At 50.1% G+C, this 22,504-nt stretch overlaps 1 protein-coding gene and 1 long non-coding RNA gene across 3 annotated transcripts; one reads left to right on the forward strand and one right to left on the reverse strand.

Annotated features, from left to right (window-relative positions):
* Positions 1–930: 930 nt before the first annotated feature.
* Positions 931–4,958, reverse strand: LOC123478151 (uncharacterized). Of its 2 annotated transcripts, none has more exons than XR_006653284.2 (3): positions 4,819–4,958; positions 2,121–2,227; positions 931–2,014 (listed from the first exon to the last, which is right to left on the reverse strand). It is a non-coding gene; the product is annotated as an uncharacterized lncRNA (long non-coding RNA). The 2 variants fall into 2 exon arrangements; XR_006653285.2 differs by having other exon boundaries at positions 931–2,036.
* Positions 4,866–18,586, forward strand: DELE1 (DAP3 binding cell death enhancer 1). Its single transcript, XM_024575188.3, has 13 exons — positions 4,866–4,999; positions 5,679–5,793; positions 5,888–6,011; positions 7,944–8,091; positions 9,040–9,198; positions 9,444–9,532; positions 9,635–9,731; positions 12,477–12,619; positions 13,596–13,754; positions 13,856–13,948; positions 16,213–16,375; positions 16,908–17,147; positions 17,981–18,586. Exons 1-12 carry the CDS (start codon positions 4,969–4,971, stop codon positions 17,144–17,146), a joined length of 1,560 nt encoding a protein of 519 aa, XP_024430956.2. The 5' UTR covers positions 4,866–4,968; the 3' UTR covers position 17,147; positions 17,981–18,586.
* The last annotated feature ends 3,918 nt before the right edge of the window (positions 18,587–22,504 follow it).

The following is a 22,504-nucleotide window of genomic DNA, read 5'->3' on the forward strand; positions in this document are numbered from 1 at the left end:
CTTTTCACTAGAGTAGGTGCTCTCTTAACCAACCATTACTTCACTGAGGGGTAAAATCCACCAAGCCTGGCATGCTCCCTCCTCTCCTTAACTCCCATCACTCTTAGGCATAAATTGTCCAATTGGCCACTTGACCAACCCTATGTCCAGATCCTATCGGGTAGCAGGCTTTCTATGACATGTTCATTGTGACATTAAAAACCAAAAATCTTGTACAAAGGGGCTTGTATTTTTATGATAAAAAGTCTGATACCACTGCTGAGCTGATGACTCAGCCTTCTCAGGGATGAAGGTGAGGTCACCGGCTAGAAGGGACAAGGTGAAAATAAGGGCTTGATTCCTTCAATCCATCACCCGCTCAGCACCCAATAATCTTCTCAGGATCCCTGCAGCCTGATCATGCCCTGCTTCCTTTTTTGATGCCCCATACCCTTAGGACAGTCCAGACATCTTAGGGGGCTTACAAGACATTATGACCTGGCCCCACTTACCTCTCCAGACTAAGGGGCTACCACTAACCTACACCACCCCCACCTCCTCTTTGACAGCCACCCTGATCTCAAATTCTACTCTTTGCCTCCGTGGGAATTTGCACAGCTGTTTCCCCTGCCTGAATCGTGTTTTCTCTTCCTCTTCTTCCTCTGGCTGGTTCCCAGTTCTCATCACGTAGGGTCACCAATTTAGATGCTGCTGCCTTCAGGAAGTCTTCCCAGGACTTCCACACCGAGGTTATGAGCTTCTCCTAGGTGTTTCCATAGCATCCTGTACTTTTCCCACTAAAGCACTTGCTAGTCTCCCGAGAGCTCTTAACCACTATGCAAGCCCTTGTGCCTTCCCCTCCCACACTGACTGTGGGCTGACCCTGTGAACTGCTTTAACCCACAGAGTGCAGGAGTGAAACTGTGTGGGTTCCAAGCCTAAGCTTTAAGAAGCCTGGTTACTTCCACTTCTATACTTTTAGAAGCTCTGAGCCACTGTTTAGGAAGTTCAGCTACCCAGCTGGAGAGGCCATATGAAGCATGGCAGAGGCTCAGCCTTTCCAGTGTCCCAATTGAGCCTTCATATGACTCCAGCCTCAGCTGCCATCTGACAGCAATCTCGTGAGAGACCCCAAGTGAGACCGGCAGAATTGCCCAGCTGAGTCCCATCAATTCACAGAACTGTGAGAGATAATGACTGCATAAATCCACTCAATTTTGGAGAGTTTGCTGTGCCATGATAAGTAACAAAAACAGCATTCTGTATCTTAATTGTTTACTGAGTTTACTCTGCTAGACTATTTTCTCTGAGGGCAGGGACCACGTTAATTTATAAAAAGTTATTATACACCCAAGCCCTGGCTTAGTGGATTGATCGCTGGCCTGCAAATGAGAAGGTCGAAGGTCCGATCCCGTCAGGACAAATGCCTGGCTTGCAGGCTGGGTCCCCAGGTTGGGGACGTGTGAGAGGCAACAGGTCAATGTATCCCTCACACAATGATGTTTACGTTTACCTCCCTCTCTTCGCCATCTCTAAAAAAGTAAATAAATAAAATCTTTTTAAAAATTGTTATCTACTCAGGACATTCTCCAGCACAAAATAAACTCTCAGATATCAGATTAAGTAAATTAAGAATGTCTACAAAAACACAGGCAAGAGCCGCATTCAATAGGTGATCTGGTGTGCCACTGAGGGCTCTGCTGCCCTTGCACCCACCCTGACGCCTGTGGTTTGTTCGTGTTCTCAGGCTTCTAGCAACAAGGACATCATTAGGACATTTTACACATGGGAACAGACACCTTATCTTCAAAAATTTTCAACTAGCTTCAGACCCAGGGGGCTCTCCATGTTTGCAGGTGGAATGAAGGTACTTCCGCTAGAACCAATAAATCCCACGACGCGGGTCTATGTCTGTCATCACAGCAGCGCAGCGTGTCCCGTCAAGTCAACAGGCGTTGTCTGAACACCTTCCCTGGACAGTCAGCTTGTGTCAAGCCCAATGGGGGATGCGAAATGGGAAAATGCCATCCGTGCCCTGAGGGAGAGAAATGGAGAGACTAGACTTACACAAATGAGATAATTAAATAACAGGACAACATGTAATTACTGCGAAATTGTGTAGTAAGAAATTAAGTGCTTACAGAAATTGGGAAAAGCGGAGAGCGATGAGGGCTCCAACAGTTGGGGAACTGTCACTGAAGCGCTGGATGTGGCTGAACTGTGAGGGGTAAAACGAGCCGCAGACAGGCTGGAACGAAGAAGAGTGCAGAAGTCCCAGGGGGGACAGAGCTGAACCAGTGTGCTTATTTTACTTTGAGGCAGCAACACAGGGTATGTGAAAAGTGAATGTCCCAAATCCCAAAGCAAGGATATTTCTGAATAGTTCCCTAATAGCCACACTTCTGGGCCTGTATTTATTGTTTCTTCTGCTTGCAATGCCTTTCTCCATTCTCCACCTGGAAAACTCTTACTCGTATTTAAAGGTCCAGCTCAAGTGCAACTACTTTTTTGAATCTGTACATGGTAACCCATAACCCAGTGCTCATGCTTCTACTGGAACGTATCTACTTCTCTTGCCTGTTCACCTCTTCTACTATAATGAATAGCAACTTATATTACTGGGTTCATACTATGTGCCAGCAACTATGCTAAACATTTTAAAGATTTTATTTATTTATTTTAGAGAGATGGGAAGGGAGGGAGAAAGACAGGGAGAGAAACATCGATGTAGTGAGAGATACATTGATCAGTTGCCTCTTGCACACTCCCAACTGGGGACCTGGCCTGCAACCCAAGCATGTGCCCTGACTGGGAATCAAACCTGTCATGTTTTGGTTCGCAGGCCGGCACTCAATCCACTGAGCCACACCAGCCAGGGATAAACATTTTAAATGTACTATTTTATTTAAGTCTCACAACTGTAGCATGAGATACTATTTTTCCTATTTTATATATGAAAAATGAGCGGCTTAAAGTGGTTAAGTACACTGCCCAAGAACCCACAGCTATGAGGTAAGAAAGCTAGGATTCAATGTAACTTTAGAGGCCACTCTGACAACACTGGACCACGTGTTTCTGGAGGCCACAAATGCTCTTTACTCTGTCTGCTCAGATTCTAGGATGGTGGCTGTGACATGGCTCAAAAATTGAACAAATTAATACATCTATCTGGTTGTTTTAATTATCTATGTCTAAAAGTAGTACTCCCAAATGCTCTTTTACCCCGGATGGAGACTTCCACCTACCCAGAAGTTGGTACCTGGGGGAAAGGAGGAAATCTAAACAACTTATATTTGAACTTGAGCTCCTTTATTTCAAGTGCAGTGAAAGAGGAAATGTTCTATTCCCAGCAATGACATTAGCTGGGTCTGAAGATGAGGGCTGTAGTTAACAGGTATGTGTGTACAGGGGTAGGTGGGGGGAAAGGGGTTCTCATCTTAGGTATTTTAAAAGCAGAAACTCAAGTTGTTCTTATCAAACTGTTACCAAAAGAGACTGAGCCCAGAACAAGTCTACCTGGGGGCTGGCTGGTAGTGTGTGGGTTCAAGTCCAGGTGATTCTGAGAGTACATTTATTAAAGCTGGGGACAGTGAAGAGGGAAGGGCCTAGGATAGAAGCAGCAACAGGATAAAGCCTAGGCGGGGCTACTTTGGCTGTCTAGATACTTATGGGAAAGAAGTGAGCCAGGACAGGTCTGCTGTCAGCTAACTGGAGACTTAGAGAAAAGGGGACCTTGGAGACAGGTTCAGGGGGTTAGCCCTGGACAAACTGCCACTGCCCACTGTTCCCCCGGTTGCAAGTTTTGTGGGTACCTTAGGGTTTAGGAGAAAGAAAATTCACTGGAGAGGAAATTCAAGTGGGTGTGCCCCAAGGAGGGAGTGCTCTGGCTTCTTTGACTTGAGGTGTTTTATCTGCTTTCTAAAGGCAGGGATTTTAGGGGCAGTCTCAGGGGAGTATCTTAATACACTATTTATCAGCTTTTCCAGGTGTATCCTTTCAGGGTCATGGTCTGCACTGACTGGTCACCCACCTGCTTTTGCTGCTTTTCTGGGCCTGGAGATATTATCTCCAGGGAGGAAAGGTCAGAGCATCCCCAAGACCAGCGATTTGAAAGGTCAGGGCATCTAAACCGCATGACCAATGATATGCCAGGGGAGAAAAGGCCACTCTGGGTCAGGTCCAGCGCCAGTTTTGCTCGTTGCTAGGCACCAGGGCTTCCCGCCCAGTGACCTTCTGTAGGGGCTATAAATTGCTCTGCCAATTTGTTCAGCTATCTGTCTCAGTTTTCCCACTCCACTTGCCAAGGAATTTTCCTAGCTTCTTACTATCCTGCCTCCAAACCAGTTAGGACCAGTCAAGATAGCTCCATCTGACTCTCTCTAGACGCAGACTTGGGCCCTGACAGAGGAAGGGGCTGGCCAGCCGCTACGTGGTGAAGCAAAAGCTGAGCCAGAGCTGGAACCCCAGAATCAGAACCCTGCCTGCACAGTCCTTTATTGCCTACCCAGGCAGCCCAGGCCCACCTCTCCAAGCAGAAGCCGGCCTACGGGATTCCCTCGCGGGAGCCTAAGGCTCCTCTCCTCCCCCCAATGGGTCTCGTTACTCCCGTCTCCTCCAGCATCGGGACCTGGGGAAGACTGGTTTCCCTTTCGCTGTGTCTGTTGGGTCCTCCTGCGCCACCGAGGCCCCTCTAGCCCCGCCTCTCAGGCGGTCCCGCTCCGCCACCTGCGATCACCCTGCCTCCGCACGGTCTCCCCATTACAAGCCCACGCCCTTGCCGCAGTTCACCTCCCACTAGCCCAAAACAAGCCTACACCCCCACTTCCTTTTGCTGCGCACCGGCCTTCCGGCTGAGCTCCTTTCTAATTGGCTGGCTGAGAGCTCCCTTCGGTTTGGCCACCCGAAGGGCGCCACAGCGGCCGCTGTAGCCGCTGTCCGTGGTTTGGCTTCGCTCTTTTGGCTGCGAGTCTCTATGGGGTCGGCGAAGACATGTGGCGCCTCTCGGGACTCCTAAGCCGAAGTGAGGAGCGTTGGAGCCGCGCATCCTGAAGCAGCGGAGACTCAGAATTGGAGGAGAGGACGGGCGGGAGGACTACACTGCAGCACTAGTGGGCGGGGTTAGAGCTGAGGAAAGGAGGGATCTAAGAGGGCGGGGCTATACGCCGGGAGACGGGCCATTGGAATTTGAGGTGCTGGGACGCTAATGGGAAGAGGGTAGCTTATAGCCCAGGAGATGGGTGGGGCTATTGCAAGGGGGAGGGGCCAAATAACAGGACCTGGTGGGTGGAGTCAATGAAAGGAGTAGAGCCGTTGGAGCAAGCAGTGACAATGTAAAGAGGCGGGACTTTGAGACGAAGTGTTCCAAATATTGAACAAGAATTTGTGTATAAACCCCTGGTCATTCACTTTAGAACAGTGATTGTTAGCCCTAGGAGGGATCAGAATCGCCTAGAGGGCTTTTTTCAGAATATAGGTGCCCCACCCGGAACTATCCTGATTTATTGGTTCTGGGTTGGCACCCTAGAATCTGTACTAAGTGAGAGATTCCCACGTGTTAAGAACCTCTGCACAGTCAAATGTGAGAGATTCCGGGGTCCCTGGGGTAGGGCTCTGTCAAGTGTCAGAGGGAAGATTGATGGTACTGCCATTGCCTCAATCCTGTTTCTGTCAGGGTGACTGATTTGTGTTGCTCTGCACAGCTCTTCCCCGTCTGCTGGGACCTGACCTCCGGGGCGTGACTCCCAAGTCCACCAGCCCAGATGGGTCTCAGGGTACGTCCTCAACCCTGTTGGTCTCTGTGCCAAGCTTTGACAGGTAAGATACTGCCATCTGTCATCTGCCTCCTCTCTGCACCCCTTCTATTCCCCTACCTGGCACTGAACTTAATGGCCTGTATTATATCATCTAGGTCAGGCTCCCATGGTCCAGGCCCCGACACAAGCAGGGGCCCAAGGTCTCATGGATGGAAGGATGCCTTCCAGTGGATATCTGGCCATGTCTCCCCAAACACTTTGTGGGATGCCATATCGTGGGTAAGGCTTACTCAGTCCTGTCCTTGATCTTCAGCGTGGATGAGAATGATCCTGAATGGAAGTAGAGCCTGAAAACATGAGCTAGGGCATCATTGTGCCTACACTCAAATTTTGAGTAACCTGTGGCATTGGAGCATATTTAGGGAGATAGAGCCATTCCTCATCCCCTGCCTTCTGTGTATTTATTCCTCCTTTTACTCAGTAAACATTGATTTAACACCTCTGAACCAGGCATTTTTGCTAGGCACTAGGGAAATAGCAAAGAACAAGGTAGATGTTTGCCTTTATGGAGCTTACAATAAATAATGCTAAATAGCTAATATTTTATTTATTAATGTAAAGTATTATATGTACTTTATCTTCTTTAATCCCTACCAAAATCTTTCAAAGGAAATGGCTCCATTTTATAGATGCAGAAACTTAGGCTCTGAAACTTTAGGTAACATGCTTAAGGTCACCCAAATCTTAAGTCGAGGAGCCAGATTTTACTTGGAAGCTCATACTCTTACCTGCCACACTCTATAGCTTGGTTGCTGCACCTAGTATGGCTTGTAAAAGCACCTGGTACAGATCCTGACCCCATAATAGTTGCTCAATAAATATTTTCTGAATTTGGTCTATATATAAGTCAGTTGCTCAATCTAATAGAGCAGAATGTCTGCCTTCCAGATTGTGCTTATAAGGTGTTCTGAATGAGGTTGGCACACACATCACTCTTATGCCTGTCACATCTCATCCCTGTCATTTCTATGCTATGTACTTGGGCACGTGACTTGACCCCTCTGAGCCTCAGTTGTCTCATCTGTAAAAGGGTGCCATCAGCACAGCTGAGCTTGGGGTGTCTCCATGATAGGGGCACTTCTGTCTGGGGAGCTGTGGACTAGAGGCATAATACACCTTGGAGAAGAGAGCATTTTCCCATTTTGTCAAAGATCCAGACCCTAGGGCAATCCTTTTGGAAACTGGACCTGGATCCCAGGGGCCCTCATGCCATCCCTCCCCTCTGTCACTACTGCCCATGTGAAAGGGCCTGAGCACAAGCTGCCCCCAGTGCCCTGGGTACATGTCCCTGTTATTGACAATGCCACAATGCCAGCACCTTTTCTTCCTTCTGGCCTCAGCTCACACTTCACCCCAATAGACAGGGTTTCCCTGATTCCCTATCTTGCCAAGCCTCCCTCTCACACTCTACGTAACCCCTGATTTGTTTCCTTTTTGGCATTTAGCACGACTTGTCATTATTGTATTTATTTCTCTGTGTACTTTGGCTTTTTGTCTTTCTCCCTCAGTGAAGATATAAAACTTCACGAGGGCCGAAACTGTCTGTCTTATCATTGTACCCAGTGCCTGTTGCAACAGGAAGGGAAAGGGGAAACCAGGCAGTCACTGGGCTGGGAGCTAGCTTAGGTGTTCTGCAGACCTGTTGAAGAAGACACACCTTCAATAAGCCTGTACCTGTGAACGTGGGTGTGGTGGGGTGGCTTGGTCAGGGTCGGGGGGAAGGGAGGAGTTGTGCTAGGTTAGAGAAAGAGAGTGAGCCTGGTGGGGAACTCTGACCTGAGGCTACATTTGTGGTAAAGTCCCAACTTACTACATTATCTTTTTGCCTGCTTAGAGGTTGTTTATTCAGTAACTCCCTCATGCATTTAGCTTAGCGCTCTGCTCTTAGCACTCTACTACTGTGGAAAACAGACAGGGTTCCTGCCCTCGCTGTGCTTTAAGACTAACAGGAGAGTCAGACCTTAGTGGAATAATTGTGCAGGTGATTACTTAAATACCAGTATGATCAGGGTTCCAGAGTGTGAGGGCGTGGAGTGGAGGAGCCGGCCCCACCAGGAGTCAGGAAAGGCTTCTCAAATGTTTGAGCTGAAGGCTGAGACTGTGTGAGCCGGCTGGTGGAGAGCTGTGTCCCTGACGTGCTGTCTTTCCCAGGGCACTCTGGCAGTGCTGGCCCTGCAGCTGGCGAGGCAGATCCACTTCCAGGCATCCCTGCCAACAGGACCTCGGCGAGCAGAGCGCAGCTCTTGGCGCAGTCCCCTGGATTGTTTCCTCTCATCTCCCTTCTGGCATCCGTGCTCCTGTGAGTTCTCAGTCCTGGGGACAGGAGGACTGGGCTGGGCGTTTCTCTGGGCCAGGAAGCATCTCTGGACACACCTCAGGAAAAGAACCATCACAAGCAGCTTCTTGCCTTTCCTATCTGCAGCCAGAGGAAGGGGAATGTGAGGAAGTGCCATCCACCCAGGGTGTGGGCCACACCTACCCTTCAGTGCCCTCCCATGTCCTCCCATCACCTTCCATGGAAGGAGCCCCACCAGGGTGCAGGATACTTCAGATCCTGGGTGTGGCTTCCTGCCTACCCCTCAGCAGTTAGGTCATTCTCTGTTCAGTCATTCATTAATAAATGAAGCTTGAGTAGCTACTCTGTGCCATGGTGCAGAGGCAATGAGCCCATTGGTTAAGGCTGTGGGGTTCAAGCCCCAGATCCGCTGTAGACTAGTCTTGTGTCCCTGGACAAGTCACTTTAAACTTCTCTATGCCTCAGTTCCTTCAACTGTAAAATGGGGTGATAATCAACCCCACCCCAGAGGTTTCTTGGGAGGACTAAATAAATTAATATATGTCAAGGACGTATGTTCCTGGCACATAGAAAGTACTCCATAAGTATTAGTTTAAGTTCTTGTCCTGGTTGTTATGATCTAATCATTATCAATATTACCATCAAACAAAGTGTTAGGGGCTGGGGCTATAACAGCGAGTAAACAAAGTAGATGCCTCCCTGCCACTGGAGGAATTCACGCAGAAGAGCGACTAATGCTTAGGGCAGGCGATCAGCGTACGTGTGGGCCCCTCTAAACCCCTGCGGAGGGAAGCCAGCCAAGGAAACAGAACAGGAGCGTTGTGGAAGAGTTGTCACAGGAGTTTCCAAATTCTTCCTTTGGTCCCCAAAATGTCGGCGAGGACTCAGTCAAGCCTGAGCAGGCTGTCCTGATCCCCTTCTGATGTGACTGCTGTTGTTGGCTCTTTCTAGCACTGCGGAGGCACATTCTCCCCACTGACAGCCCAGCTCCTAGGCACCCTGGCCTCAGGGAACCCAGGCTGGGCCAGGAAGAACCCTCCACTCAGCCCGAGAGCCTCTCCTCACACGGCTCCTTGAGAACAGCTGGTCTCCAGGATCCCTCTGAGGAAGGTATGTCCCAACCTCCTAGAATCAGCAAAAGGCCAGGGGTTTGGGGGAGCAAACATTTTTTTCTGTACATGCCAGGTAAGGGACTTGTCATTCTGGTGAGGCCCCATGCTTCCTAGGGTGGTTCAGAATTATCATGGCTGCTTGCAGTGGTGCTGGATGGGGGGCTAGGAGACTGGGAAAGTGGGAGAGAATGAGAAATAACTTTCTCCTCTGCCCCGGCTGGGTATTGGCCATTTCCCCTGCAGATCCCAGTGATATCTGCTTCCTGCGTGCCAGCAGTGACTTCAACTTTAAGGCCAAACCAGCCCAGCCTCAGCCCACTGGTGAAAAGCAGGTATTGTCCAGATTTGGCCATCTGGGTCTTTATAACACTGTCCTGGGCAGGTAGCAATCCCAGTGAACTGCCCCGTGATGAGTCTTTCTATTTCTTCCCCAGGAACAAGATAAACCAAAAACGCTTTCCCTGGAGGAGGCTGTGACTTCTCTTCAGCAGCTCTTTCAGCTCAGTGTTTCCATCGCTTTCAACTTCCTGGGTAACTGGGTGGCCCTCCTCAAGGCAGGCAGATGGGAAGGCAGAAAGGGTAGGGAGAAGGTCAGAGAGAGGCAGGGTAGGGAGTGGTTCAAACCAGAGAGAGTTATTTTCTTCCAGGTATGAGGACAGATCTGGCATGGTGGCACAGTGGTGTTGGGGACCCATTCTCACTCAAACCATTCTGCCACTCTTAAAGCTGGCTCCCATCTTGAGGTCCTACATGGCTATTTTAATTTCTGCCCTCATATCTATATTCTAGGCAGCTGGAAGGGGGAAGGTGGGAAACCTAAAGGGCCATTCCTTCCCTTTAAGGACATGACCTAGAAATTGCACAAATCATCATCTAGAATGTAGGCTTATGGCTGCCCCTAGTTGCAGAGGAGACTGGGAAATGTAGTCTTTAGCTGAATGACCATGGGCTTACATGAAAATTTCATTACTATGTCAGGGGGAGAAAATCTGGGAGTCCACCTTGCATTCTCTGTCACACAGGCAAGAACAGGCTCCTCAGGTTTGTGACAGGCCCTCAAGTTCATGAACAGGAACTTCTTGCCCACACCTGGGGACTCCAGATGCCCCTCCACTGTTTGTCCCGGTTAAGTTTCAGGCCTTCTAATGTGGAGTCTCAGCCTCCTAGCATCATCTGTTGGAGTCTAGTGAGCAGGTGGGTGAGAGGCTGGGATTCATTCTCAACAAATTTACTGAGCATTCACCTCTTGCTCAGCCCTGTGTTAGGTGTTGGGGATAAGGTGTTTCACATGACAAAGTCTTTACTCGTGGAACTAACGTGTGAGTTGAGGGAGATGAAAACAGTAAATTGCCAAACAGAGAATTTCAGATGGTGATAAATGTTGTGGAGAAAATTAAACAGGAACAACTTTTGATTTGGAAGTCCTCACTGATGGGACGATCCTTGAGCTAAGACCTGTTTAACAGAAAACAGCTGGCTTATTTCCATCTGGAGCTTAGAGATTACCGGGCGAGTGAAGTCAGAGAAGCAGGCAGAGGCCAGATCAAGTGAGATTTTCTGAGCCACGGTACAGCGTGGATGTTCTCAGTGAGGCAGGAAGCCATTAGAGGGTTCTACGCTGGCGCAGGAAGGAGGGCAGTCACATGGTCTGGTTTACTTTTTTAAAGATCTGTCTGGCTGTGTGGGGACAGATGCGGATTGTAGGGGTGCCTGAGGGGGAACAGGAGACTGGGTTGAGTTGTTACTGAAGACTAAGCAAAGTGTGGTGGTGGCTTGGTCTAGGCTGGAGGCAGAGGAGACTGAGACGAGTAGACGGATTGGGGCCTGTTGATAGAGCCAGTGTGGGCGATGGGGACGGGTGGGATCTTTTGCCCTCTCGAGTCTTCTCAAGGACAAGAGGGCTCTGTGAATCTGGGCAGAGAGTTTTCAGACAGCAGGGAGGCGACTTTAATTCAGTGCTGGCTGAATGCAACCTGGTTTGTACCTTATTAGCTTTTTGTGATTTAGATGGGCAGATAGTCTCTTCTGAGAATTTTCTTGCCCATTCCTTCACTCATATATTCATATATTCAGCAAGTGCTAAGCACTGTGACAGAACACAAAAGGAGCATAAGCCGTAATCATATTTTGCATTTGTATAGAGCTTTCACCCTATGTAAAGTCATTTCTACACTCTTTTTCTGCTTCTGCCTCCAGGGTTTTAGAGTCTAATTGAGGAGACCTGGCTTGCACTCTTGAAACAGTTTAGTTCGTAGAAAAAGGCTTGTATATTAAGTAAATGCCAAAAAAAGTGTTTAAAGCCTGAGTGTGGTCTGCAGGTTCTAGGACAGAGATGGGACATGAAGGCCTGATGGTGGAGGCAGAAAAGATGTCCCAGGCAGGAGAAACAGCTTGGCAAAGGCTTGGAGTTGAGAATTGGCTGCGTCTAGCCCCTCTCCTATTTTCCCTTTTGTTTGGAAGGTCAAAGAACATGGGCTTTGGAGTTGGACACACCTGAGTTCAGGTCTTTGCTCTCTTGTATTATCTCTCAGTGTCTCCATACAGCAACATTAACAGTTGTCAGCTGGGCCAGGTAGTGTTGGTTATGAACAGCCTAAATCACAGGTGGCAAACACAAGGCCTGTGGGCCAAATCCGGCCCTCCACCTTGTTTCTGTCCGGCGGCAGCGCCGAGCTCCTTGCCCCAGGTTAAGGAGTAGTTACATTTATACAGCCCTACAATTATATTCAGCCCTTTGAAGGCAACCATAAGGCTGATGTGGCCCCTGGTGAAAATGAGTGTGACACCCGGGCCTGAATCCACCCTGGCCAACTTACATACGAACGGAACCTATTGAGATCTGTTGACCTGCCAAACCCCAGAAAGGACAAGAATCAGGGAAGCCCCAGGGACCCAGGGTGCAGTAACTGATAGTGCTATCCTCAGAATAAACCTGCAAAAGCTGTATTTTCTCCAGTGGAAAGGAGATCAAGAGTCAGATACCACAGGGGAGGGCCTCATTGGTTGGGAAGAGAGGAGGCACGTTGATTGACAGCACTGGGGAAAGGGCTGTTCTCAGAGGGAAATCAGGACGTTATAACCAAGAGGAGGATGGTATAGACGAGGGTAGAACCCGCTGATGTGTATGGTTAACCAGTGAGATGTTAGGAGGATGGAAATAAACGCAAACTGTCCAGTACAAAAAACCAAAGGAAGAAGCCCGTGGGCACCTGGCTGAGGATGTGGGGAGGTTCGCAGAGGAAGCCGTGAGTGTTTCCGTCTTGTGCTTTCGTACAGGGACAGAGAACATGAAGACCGGGGACCATAAGGCGGCCTTTTCCTACTTCCAGAAAGCAGCAGCGCGCGGCTACAGCAAAGCACAGTACAACGAGGGCTTGTGTCACGAGTATGGCAGAGGCACCTCCAGGGACCTTAGCAAGGTACTGCACCTCCTCCTCTCCTGCCCCCAGACCCATCCCCTGTGCTGCAAGGCCCAGAGTGACCTCCAGAACGAGCAGTGGGCAGGGCTTGGGGAAAGCTCTTTCTCTCTCCCAGCTGTGAGGGAAACATGTTTAAAAAGCTTTTAATGCCCTGACTGGTGTGGCTCAGTGGGTCGAGCACTGGCCTGTGAGCCAAAAGGTCACACGTTTGATTCCTGGGCAGGGCACGTGCCGGGGTCACAAGCCAGGTCCCCAGTTGGGGGTGTGTGAGACGCAACCAATCTCAATGTTTCTCCCCCCTTCTCCTCCCTCTAAAAAAATGAATAAATAAAATTTTTTTTAAAAGAGAGAAGCTCTTCATTTCTAGGAATTTCGACTCTAAGCTCAGGCAGACCAGTGCCTTGTCTTCTTTGCAGCTGCATCCTCAGGGCCTAGAACAGGGGTGTCAAACTCATGTTAACCGGGGGCCACGTCAGCCTATTTATATGATGGCAAAGAAAAGGGAAGCAACCTGTGTTTCCTCAGTAGAGAAGTGGTTAATAACATCTACGCGGGCCTTAAAAATAATGTGCTAGATCTGTATTAGCAGAGAAGGACTTTCATGGGTACTGTTATATGAAAAAATAGGCCACAAAACAGTGAGCACAGTTCTCTCTCTACCCCCATACACACATACATATTTATGTGTGTGTAAGTACCTATAAATTACATGTGTACATATGCAAATACGTATGTATGAAGAAACGTAAGGCTGTCCACTAAAATGTTAACAGATTTGTCTTTAGGAGGCAGGATTTCTTAGCATTGTATGTTTCTATTTCTCACTTTCTCTGTAAAGTTTTTTGGCTTATCTGTACTTTCTGACTAATCTATAGTGATTATGTATTATTTAATTAAATAATTTTTTAAAATTTCACTCGAAGAAAAAACCGGCTTCCAGAGTCACCAGTTGACGGCGTTTCTCCCTTCGCCTCAGGCAGTCCTTTGCTACCAGCTGGCTGCCAGCCAGGGCCACAGCCTGGCTCAGTACCGCTATGCCAGGTGCCTGCTACAAGGCCCAGCCTCCTCGGGGGACCCTGAGCAGCGGAGGGCAATGTCGCTGTTGGAGCAGGCTGCAGACTCAGGCTTGAGAGAGGTGCATGTCGTGGGCAGGGATGGGGGTGTCTCTCCTGGGCACTTGGGGCATGTGGGGCCTGGCAGTGACCAAAATGTGTTTTTCTTCCCTCTTAACCACAGGCCCAGGCTTTCCTCGGGGTGCTTTTCACCAAGGAGCCATACCTGGATGAGCAGAGAGCTGTGAAATATCTTCGGCTTGCAGCCAACAATGGGGTATGAGGTCTCCAGTGTCCAGGCATGTTGGGGATTGACTCTGATTAAGGAAGGGACTTTGGAACTGGCACCGAGTTCTCTGGATAGGCATATGGGGCTGGCTTTAAGCCGTAACTCTCGCCGACTCCCCAGGTGACCTTTGTGCAGGTCCAGTGGTGTCCTGGAGCTGTCTCGAACCGGCCCGAGAGAGCTATCGGTGGTGTAAAACGAGCTATGGTAGGAGTATTTGCACCATAGGAATTGCGAAATGCTGCAGCACAGGGCCTTTCCCCCTCGAGAGCCAGGTGTTAAACATTAACCAGCACACTGCTGGGCCGGTGCTTGTTGATGCAGACCTGTTCCTGTGTCTCCAAACTTGGGATGGCTCATAATGCCTGCCTGTCCAGTACTTCACAGGGACGTCGTGAAGATCAAAGTGTGACTCAGATAACAGGTGTGAAAGCGCTTGGTCAGTTGTACACACAAAGGTGCATCGTTACACGTATTGCAGTGCAGGGGGTTCAGAAGACACCTGAAGTGAACACCTAAGGCAGTGGCGGTGGCGGGAGGTGGGGGGGATGTGTGGTTGTCTGTGAACTGGGGGCATTGTGACTTAGGCAGAATGCCCCAGAGTATTCCACAGAGCATTCGTGCATGGGATATTTATAAGTAGTTTGAGGGGGGAAAGGGTCAGTTGGCTTGGGGAAATACTCAGTTAAACAGGTATCTTTAATGCAGGAAATCTCAGAACTTTCGGTCACGGTGAATCGCCAAGAAGGCTTCTGTGGTTTGCTGTGTTTCCCAAGTGTATCTGACCAGTGTATTTTCTGAGTTGCATCTTGAGGCCCAGGAGCCCTGGATGAACGCAGCAGCATGCATGGGCTGGGGTTGCCCTGCATAGGGACTGCAGCTTCTTTGCGTTTTCTCCAAACATGCTGATCTCTTGGGCATCAGAATACTTGCCCCTTTTCACTCTGTGTTGCCCAGAGTACCTGTGGTACCGTCAAAAGGGACTGGTGTCACCAACCAGTCCTGTCTTCTGTGCCTGTCTTTCCTTAAAAGAGCCGCAGAGTGTTCCCTGGGCTGAGTGGGGCTCATATTCCTGTGCCGGCCACGCGGGGGCCCCGGCCTGCTTTGGTCACCCGGCATGCTAGGAGGGGAAACACACAAAGGGGTGTCAGGTGACTCTGTGTTGGGGCACAGGCCTCACACTCATCCATTCCACTAGGGATCTGATCTTCCCAGGTTTGTGCTGAGCAACTGCAGGGTGGGCGTTTTGGCCTTATACGTATCGAGTGCTGTATTCCAAGCCGGCCTGTAGCCTTGAGCCCACCACGTGTACGGCATAAACTTTGGTCTTCCTGTTACAGAAACTCCTTTCAGAAATTTAACAGTAGAAGGTGGAAGAGAAATTGGACCAGGGTTGGGAATCAACCAAGTGTTTTGCTTTTTAAGTTGAAAGACTGAATATAATGAAAAAATTCCACTAGAGAGGGAGAGAGAAATGATGTAGGCAACTCAAGGTATGAAAATAGTAACACTAATCTAAGTACTTTTTATATATTAACATTTAATCCTCACAACCGCATAATGTGGTAGGTGCCATTATTATGCGGACCTTACAGATGAGAAAACTGAGGCAGAGAAGTGGGCAAACATGCCTGAGTTACACAGCTGGTAAGGGGTGGAGCCCAGGCTGGAAGCCAGGCAGTCTGGCTGTGCAGGCCTGGCTTCCAACCCGATCAGATACTGCCTCTCTGAGGAGATAGTTTTCAGTGAGTAGAGAGGATTTTGAGCCTTGGACAAAGGGGCCAGCCTTTTAACCTTTCAGATGAGGAGAAATACTTTCTCTGTAATGTACACCGTGCAGCCCTCTTGGCAGAAATTCAGGAACGCCTTTGGGGAGCCTAGCCTCCACCCTTGCTCCTGACTCTTTCAGGATAACGTAGGAGCCTGACTCTCGGGTTTCCCATAGCTGGGCTGAGTGCTGCCTGCAGCCTTCACTTCTGCATACTTTCAGCACCAGCCTCACAGAGAGAAGCTTATACATGGCTCTGGCTAGACCCTCCCTGGGTGGAGGGGTCCATTGTGTTGGGTGGGCTTGGGGCCTCTGGCTTGTCATAGATGAGATCCAGGGCACGGGGAGGGCTGGCGCTGGGCCCTGACCCTGCCTGACAAAGCGCCACCATGCCTGACTGCTCCACCTTCCTCCTGAACGCCTTAGCATTCAGTTCTTCAGTTCTGCGTGTGTGCGCATCTGTGCGTCTGTCTGTTTTCTCCTTTAGGACTCACAGAGCAGGTACCACTTGGGAATCTGCCATGAGAAGGGCCTTGGTGTGCAGAGGAATCTGGGAGAGGCTGTGAGATGTTACCAGCGGTCAGCGGCTCTGGGGAACGAGCCTGCCCAGGAGAGGCTGCGGACCCTCTTTTCTTCCATGGAGGCAGCAGGTACGGACGCAAGTCAAAGCCAACAGGGTCCCTCCCCTGAGCTCCGTACCTGTGACAGAGAAGACATGGCAATAGCTCTTGGTCTCCTTGTCATTTCCTGCCCCAGTGATGGGTAACAACACAGCTTTTCAAGTCAGACAAACTTGTTTTAACCCTGTGCTGTTAGTGAACTTGGACTCCATGTCTTTGAGCCTCAGTTTTTTCACCTTGGAATACATGGGTGCTTTACTCATTCGGTGGTTGTAAGGATTAAATGTGGTGACTGTAAAGGGCTTAACACAGACTGGCATACAGTAGGTATTAAATAAGTGGTAGCTGCTCCAGTGATTTTCCAGGAGGGACAATGTCCCAAGGCTTCCCTAGCACCCTGAATTACCCTTCTAGGGCCCTGAGCGCCCTGCTCGCCCACAAGTCACTCGGATGGGCGGGAGTTAACAGTGCCAGGGGAACCAAGTCCTTTAAGAAGTCCTTGCTGCAAAGTGGGAACCCAAGAACACAGTGTGAGTAAGAGTTCTCTCACCTCTCCTTGCAGCCCTCGGGCCCCGGGACCTGGCCAGCACAGGACTGAAGTCCTTCTCCAGCCCTTCCCTCTGTAGCCTGAACTCCCTGCTGGCAGGAGCCTCATGCCTCCCACATGCCTGGAGCACAGGGAACCTTGGCCTCCTCTGCAGAAGTGGCCACGTCGGAGCCAGCCCCAGAGCCCCCAGCAGGGCTGTCCCCCCACATCCCTGGCCTTTGGAAAGGAGTGTCGTCAGACTGGGGTTTGGCTAAGGTGAGACCAAACAGTCACTGGTAACACCTCTCACTGGTGCAGGGGTGGGGAGGCTGGGGGGAAGGTGGATGGGGGAAGGTGGATGGGGGGAAGGTGGATGGCAATAAGATAGGTGTCAGTAACCCTTTCCAGGGTGGAAATTCCAGTGGGAGCCAGGTTCTCAAGCAATTCCAAGTGCATGGCTAATAAATGACTTTGACCTTTCCCCCCGTTGATACAGTTGACAGCCTCACAGAGCAGCAGTGGACACAATTACAGGCATTTCTGGTTGGTGCACAAAAGGGGTTCATTCAGTGACCTGTGAAAAACTGTACTGAAGGGTCCAGAGACCCTGGTCCCCACCTCAGCCTCAGCCTTTGTCTCGGAGAAAAGCACTGACCTTGTCCTTCCCCATAGCTTCCTCAAGCTTAGACTACTTTTTTTTTTTTTTTTTTTTTTTTTGCCAGCATCTGATCTGTGTGCTTCTGGTGGTTCACAAGAGGATTTTAGGTGGTATTCAAATTAATGTTTTTTATTTTAGTAGTTGTTTATTTAATATATAATGTACAAATATGACTAGCATATTTCATAGATATGAAGGGTTTCACAGATACTAAGAACAGTGAATCGACTTAAAGGAAAACGCTGTGACATTGCCTACAGGGAGCCCAGACCCAGAGAGGGGGCGGAAGTCCTGAGGTGGCTCCGTGAACAGCTAACACCGGGGAACACCGAATCGGTTCACTTTCATTCATCTCCAGTGGATTCATGATTGTCTGATTTGGAAGTACGGAGTTTCTTGCCTAAACACCTGGTGTATCTGCCTGATGTTTTTTCTGCTTGATTTTTTCCAGACCTTCTCACTTCAGCCCCTAAAGATGGAGCCTGTGGGTTCTCAGATAACAAACTTGAGTCCCAAAGAAGAGGCCAGTTACCCACCCACCTTCCCAAAGAACCTTAAATGCCCGCCCCAGTGCAGTGCAGAAGAGGAAAGTGTGTGAAGACCCGGGTTCTGGCCGTGTCCCTTGCGTGGCCACGTCACCTTCAAGCAGTGAGCAGCCGGACTCACTGCAGTGTTTTGCGCAGCTGCAGACCAAGGGCAGTGGTGTCCGCCCTCCTCCCCTGCAGGGCTGATCGGGGCGTTTCGCTGTGGAAAAGACCCCGGTGCTCATGGAGGCCGGAGGAGGCAGGGTGATACTCGTGTCTACGTGGCTTTATGAGTCACCAGACCGGGAGAGGGCCCAGGCCTCCTGAGTCCTGGCCCAGGGCTCTTTCTCACTGTTCACACTGTAATTTTAAACGAAAGCTTTTTCACCGTCCTGCCGACTTGAGGGAGCGAAGGGAGTCTGAGCACCTGGACTTCTGGAGCAGGAGAGTGTGGATTGTGAGCCCTTCTATTGGGAAGGGTGTGCCAGAAATATATGGGAGTTTAATAAAACTGATATGGGATTATCTCATCACTCTGCCCTTGAGTGTGTGGGGGAGAGCCAGGGAGATGGGCAGGGGGAGCTGAAAGCCGAGGCTCCATTCTCGTCTCTAAACTTTCCATTAACCAATTTAAAGGGTCTTAAAAGCTTCTCTGAGAGAGACTTAGAAAAAATGATTTCTGAGTCAACGCTAATGACTCCAATTACTGAATTTGTGAATAGCTGTGCCCTGGCTTTTGGATGTTAGCCCAAGTTCAGTAGTGTAGATGTGGTTGAGAGTAAGGTGTGGGAGGGACTGAGGAGCAAAACCCTTAGTGATTGTTCAAATGGGAAAGACCCATTTCAAAGGTGGGAGGGGTTGGGGGGAGTGTGTCCACATTTCCCTCTCTGCTTCTCACCCCTTTCCCCAACCTCTGGTGGCCCCGGCACACTTTCCTGCCACCACTGAAGCCCTAAGCCTCCCCTGCGCCCTGCTGCCTTTCCAGGGCTGCCCTGCACACTGGCCTCCCCCTCCCTGTCCCCTCACATTGGGGCAGGGACCTTGTCTTCATATTGCAGTGTCCTCAGCACTTAGTACAAGGCCCCACACGGGCGGGGGCTCAATCCGCACGTGGGGTAAAGCTCAGGTTTTAAGCTATGCAGTGCACTAATCTCTCTGCAAAATAATAATAATAATAATAATAAAAGAGGTTTCTGTGGTCAAATAAGTTTGGGAAGCACTGCTGCACGAGACATCCCCTTTTTATAGATTCACAATGCACATCAGCATATTCAAGGTTCCAAGAAGTCCAGCAGTAAAGAACTTGGTTAACCCAGTGCTTCCCTTGTGGAGTTGAGTACAGAGCTGGCTCCCTGCAGATTGCCCATGACCTTCGTGGGGCACCCTCTCATGCAGCCCCACTCACCAGCCCCTCCCCCAGCTGTTGTTTTGGGTTCTCTAATTACTGCTTTCTCCTGACGATGCCTGGGGCCAAGGGGCAGTTCAGACTGTCCAGGGACACTGGGTGTCCTGTGGTGACGGCCAGGTGCGGCTCTCCCTCCCCCTCAATCGTTACAGATTAAGTACTGATTCGTTTTGAGGTGCCAGACCTGGAGGTGGGATATGTTTAAGCTCTCCTTGTCAAGGAGAGGGAAGGATGGGAGAGTCCTGAGAGAGATGCTGTCAAGGGACCAAAATCCTCGGCTGTTCCGTCACCACGGTCTCCACGCAGCCCCAGGGGATGGGCTGCATCGGAAGACCCAGAACCACTGTGCTTTTGCCATTAAAATCCTGTTATGAATGACTCATTGTCAGTGCCCTGAAAGGAAATGTGGGGGGAGGGCTGGGAGATGGCCCCTGGCAGCAGGGCCAGCCTGGGTCAGGATACTGGGTGACCTGAGGCTTAGGGCCTGGTGTGCTCAGCAGTGAGACCTTTGTGTGAGGCTCTGCTGCCTCGGTTTCCTCATCCGAGATGCTGTTCCCAGGGGGCCCTGATGCTACAGTGGGAGCAAGGCTGTTTGGTTCATTGTATCTTCAGTGCTAATACAATGTTCAGTATGTATTTCTTCAATGAATGAGCGATTCTGTGCACTGCCCCTTTTCCATCCAACACCAAACCTACCCTGCACCTAGTAGGTGCATTAAATAGTCATTAAAGGATTGATTCTATATACCCCCACTGCAATCCCCAGTGCTACTTTTGCCACATAGTAATTGCTCAACAAATACAAAATATTTGTTGAATGAGTGTTTCTGATCCTGCCTCCCTCCTCACCCCACTCACTACATTGTACCCACCCAATATTAGTAGGGGCTGAAAAATGCTGACCTGTTTGCTAGTTACACACTATGTGCCCAGCTGAGCCTCCCTCTCCTGTCACCTCCTTTTTGGTATTTGGTTCTCTCCAGAGTCCCAAGGGTGGTGCCCCACTCGTGTTTCAGCCAGAGGAGAGGTAGGGTCAGTGAGTTGCCACACTGAAGTTGGGTGACAGACAAGGAGGCTGCCTGTCAACCTCTGAGCTGCACCCAGGCTCTGAGTGAGCACCGCATTGCACTCCTGGTGCTGGGGTACGGCTTGACTGTCGATAAAAAAAAAAAATCCATTTGCGCTCTCCAAATTAAGATGACATTTAACTGAGTGCTCGCTGGCTTGCCTGCCCCTTCAGTCTCCCAGGGGACAGAGCCCGTCTTGGTGGAAGCTGTTCTGAGCATGTCCAAAGCCTCGGCTTTGACATCTCTGTCTGATGTCAAGAAGTTTCTGTGACCTTGTTCAGCCCACTCAGTTTTGTCACCGTAGACACTGTCTTGCTCTCCGTCTGTTATTGGGAAAGGGCTGGTATTGGTGAGCTAGGAGGAGGTTGCTTGGCACAGGCCAGAGTACAACCGTCAGTACTTAACACCCCCACCCTGAGCAAAGGTCAGTTGCCTCAGAAAAGCTCTGCCCATGAGTTCTCCAGGTGTTGTGGAGAAGGCCGGACTGAGGACCAACCTAAAGGATCGCAGTGGTCCTTAACCGTATTTAGGTCGCAGACCCTCCGAGAATCTGATGAAAGCACTGACTCCTTCCCATAGCAAAATATACCTCCTCCCAGTTTCACAAGCAGGTAAGCAGGGATCCTGAAGCCCAACCAAAGGCCCCCGGATGTGTTAGAACGAACATCACCCTAAATCCCAGGTCCAGACCCCAGCCCTGCCACAGACCCGCCACGGGGCTCCAGGCCAGTCAGCCTTCTCCGTCCTGCCATTTCCTTGCTATAAAATGTTCAGACTCCTTATAACTAAAATTACCCATGTCTGTGGAGGTTTAAAATCGTGACTTAGAGCAGTGCCGCACAACCTTTTATAGGTCACATGTTCCCTTGAGAATCTGATGAGAACTTTGTATCTCCTGCTTAGGAAAATGCCTATGCACAAAGTTTTGCCTGGTATTCAGGGAGGTCCAAGGACTACAGATTTAGGAGTTTCGAGCTAGAAGGAGGCCGTGGTCCAGTGTATCCAACCGTCCAGCTGCCAGCCCTGCTTCAAGGTTCCTCAGGCCACCTCCTCCCTGCATCTCTTCTCCACCCCCCAACAGCAGCTCTGCACTGAAAATCCACCAGTAGAGGGAGGGCAGCACTGTCTAGGGCTATGGTGTTCAGGCTTGCTTTCACACATGGAACCATTTCTTTCCCCATTAGTCCTACCTGGAGCTCCAATATAGGTAAACGGGAGCTCGGAAGCATTTCTTCTCTCACTCATTCATTCAGTGAGTATTCACCATATGTTGCTTTGTGCCAGGCCCTGGCTGGTCAGGCTGGAGACCCTGCCTGCTTTGTCCCTCCGGCTTCTCTCATGGATGGGAACCCAACAGCTTGAAAATCACAGGTCTTGTGCGGAGACTGCTCTAGCCTTAGGGGAGTCGATCAGAGACCCAGACACCCTGCTCCTGAAACACTTAGCTTTGGGGGGTTTATTTTCCTCATCTGTAAAATAGAATAATGGGATAATGATGCCACACTGTATTCTAAGTATGTGCAGCTTCCATTAGCCCTAAGGAGCACAAAGGGCCCATTTATGTGGACGGCGACCGTGAGTGCTGCGCTCCAGAGGAGGTTGAAAGGAGGAATGCGCACCTTGGGTGCGCAGGAGAGCCCCACACGATGGAGAAGCAAGCTGAATGACAGCTTGGAAATTTCCAGGAAAATTGTAAGGCTGAGCCTTGGGAAAATATTTGCTGTTTCTTCACTCCCCTCCTCCGGAAGGTTCGCTGTTGTCGGTGTCAGTTTCACGGACCTGATTCACACACTCTCCTCTCGCACCTGAATTCACGGGCCCTAACCTGCTGTGACAGGAAGATTTACCTGCGAACGGTGGTTTCTGGAAAGATGGCTTCTGCACCCGAAGGACCGCTCACTGGGAAAGGACAGGATTCTGCAGAGACCCCGGCCTGCGTCAGGTCAGATCCAAGTCCCTGTCATCCGGGGCTCAGCAGT

Source organism: Desmodus rotundus, chromosome 10, assembly GCF_022682495.2.
Source record: "Desmodus rotundus isolate HL8 chromosome 10, HLdesRot8A.1, whole genome shotgun sequence".
In the NCBI taxonomy this organism is placed as follows: domain Eukaryota; kingdom Metazoa; phylum Chordata; class Mammalia; order Chiroptera; family Phyllostomidae; genus Desmodus; species Desmodus rotundus.

Excerpts from the sequence above, each read along its gene's own strand:
- DELE1 (XM_024575188.3), top strand. The coding sequence starts at position 4,969 with ATGTGGCGCCTCTCGGGACTCCTAAGCCGAA. Across the intron at positions 5,794-5,887 it reads TCTGTGCCAAGCTTTGACAG|GTCAGGCTCCCATGGTCCAG; the intron begins GTAAGATACTGC and ends TATATCATCTAG. Across the intron at positions 9,732-12,476 it reads CATCGCTTTCAACTTCCTGG|GGACAGAGAACATGAAGACC; the intron begins GTAACTGGGTGG and ends GCTTTCGTACAG.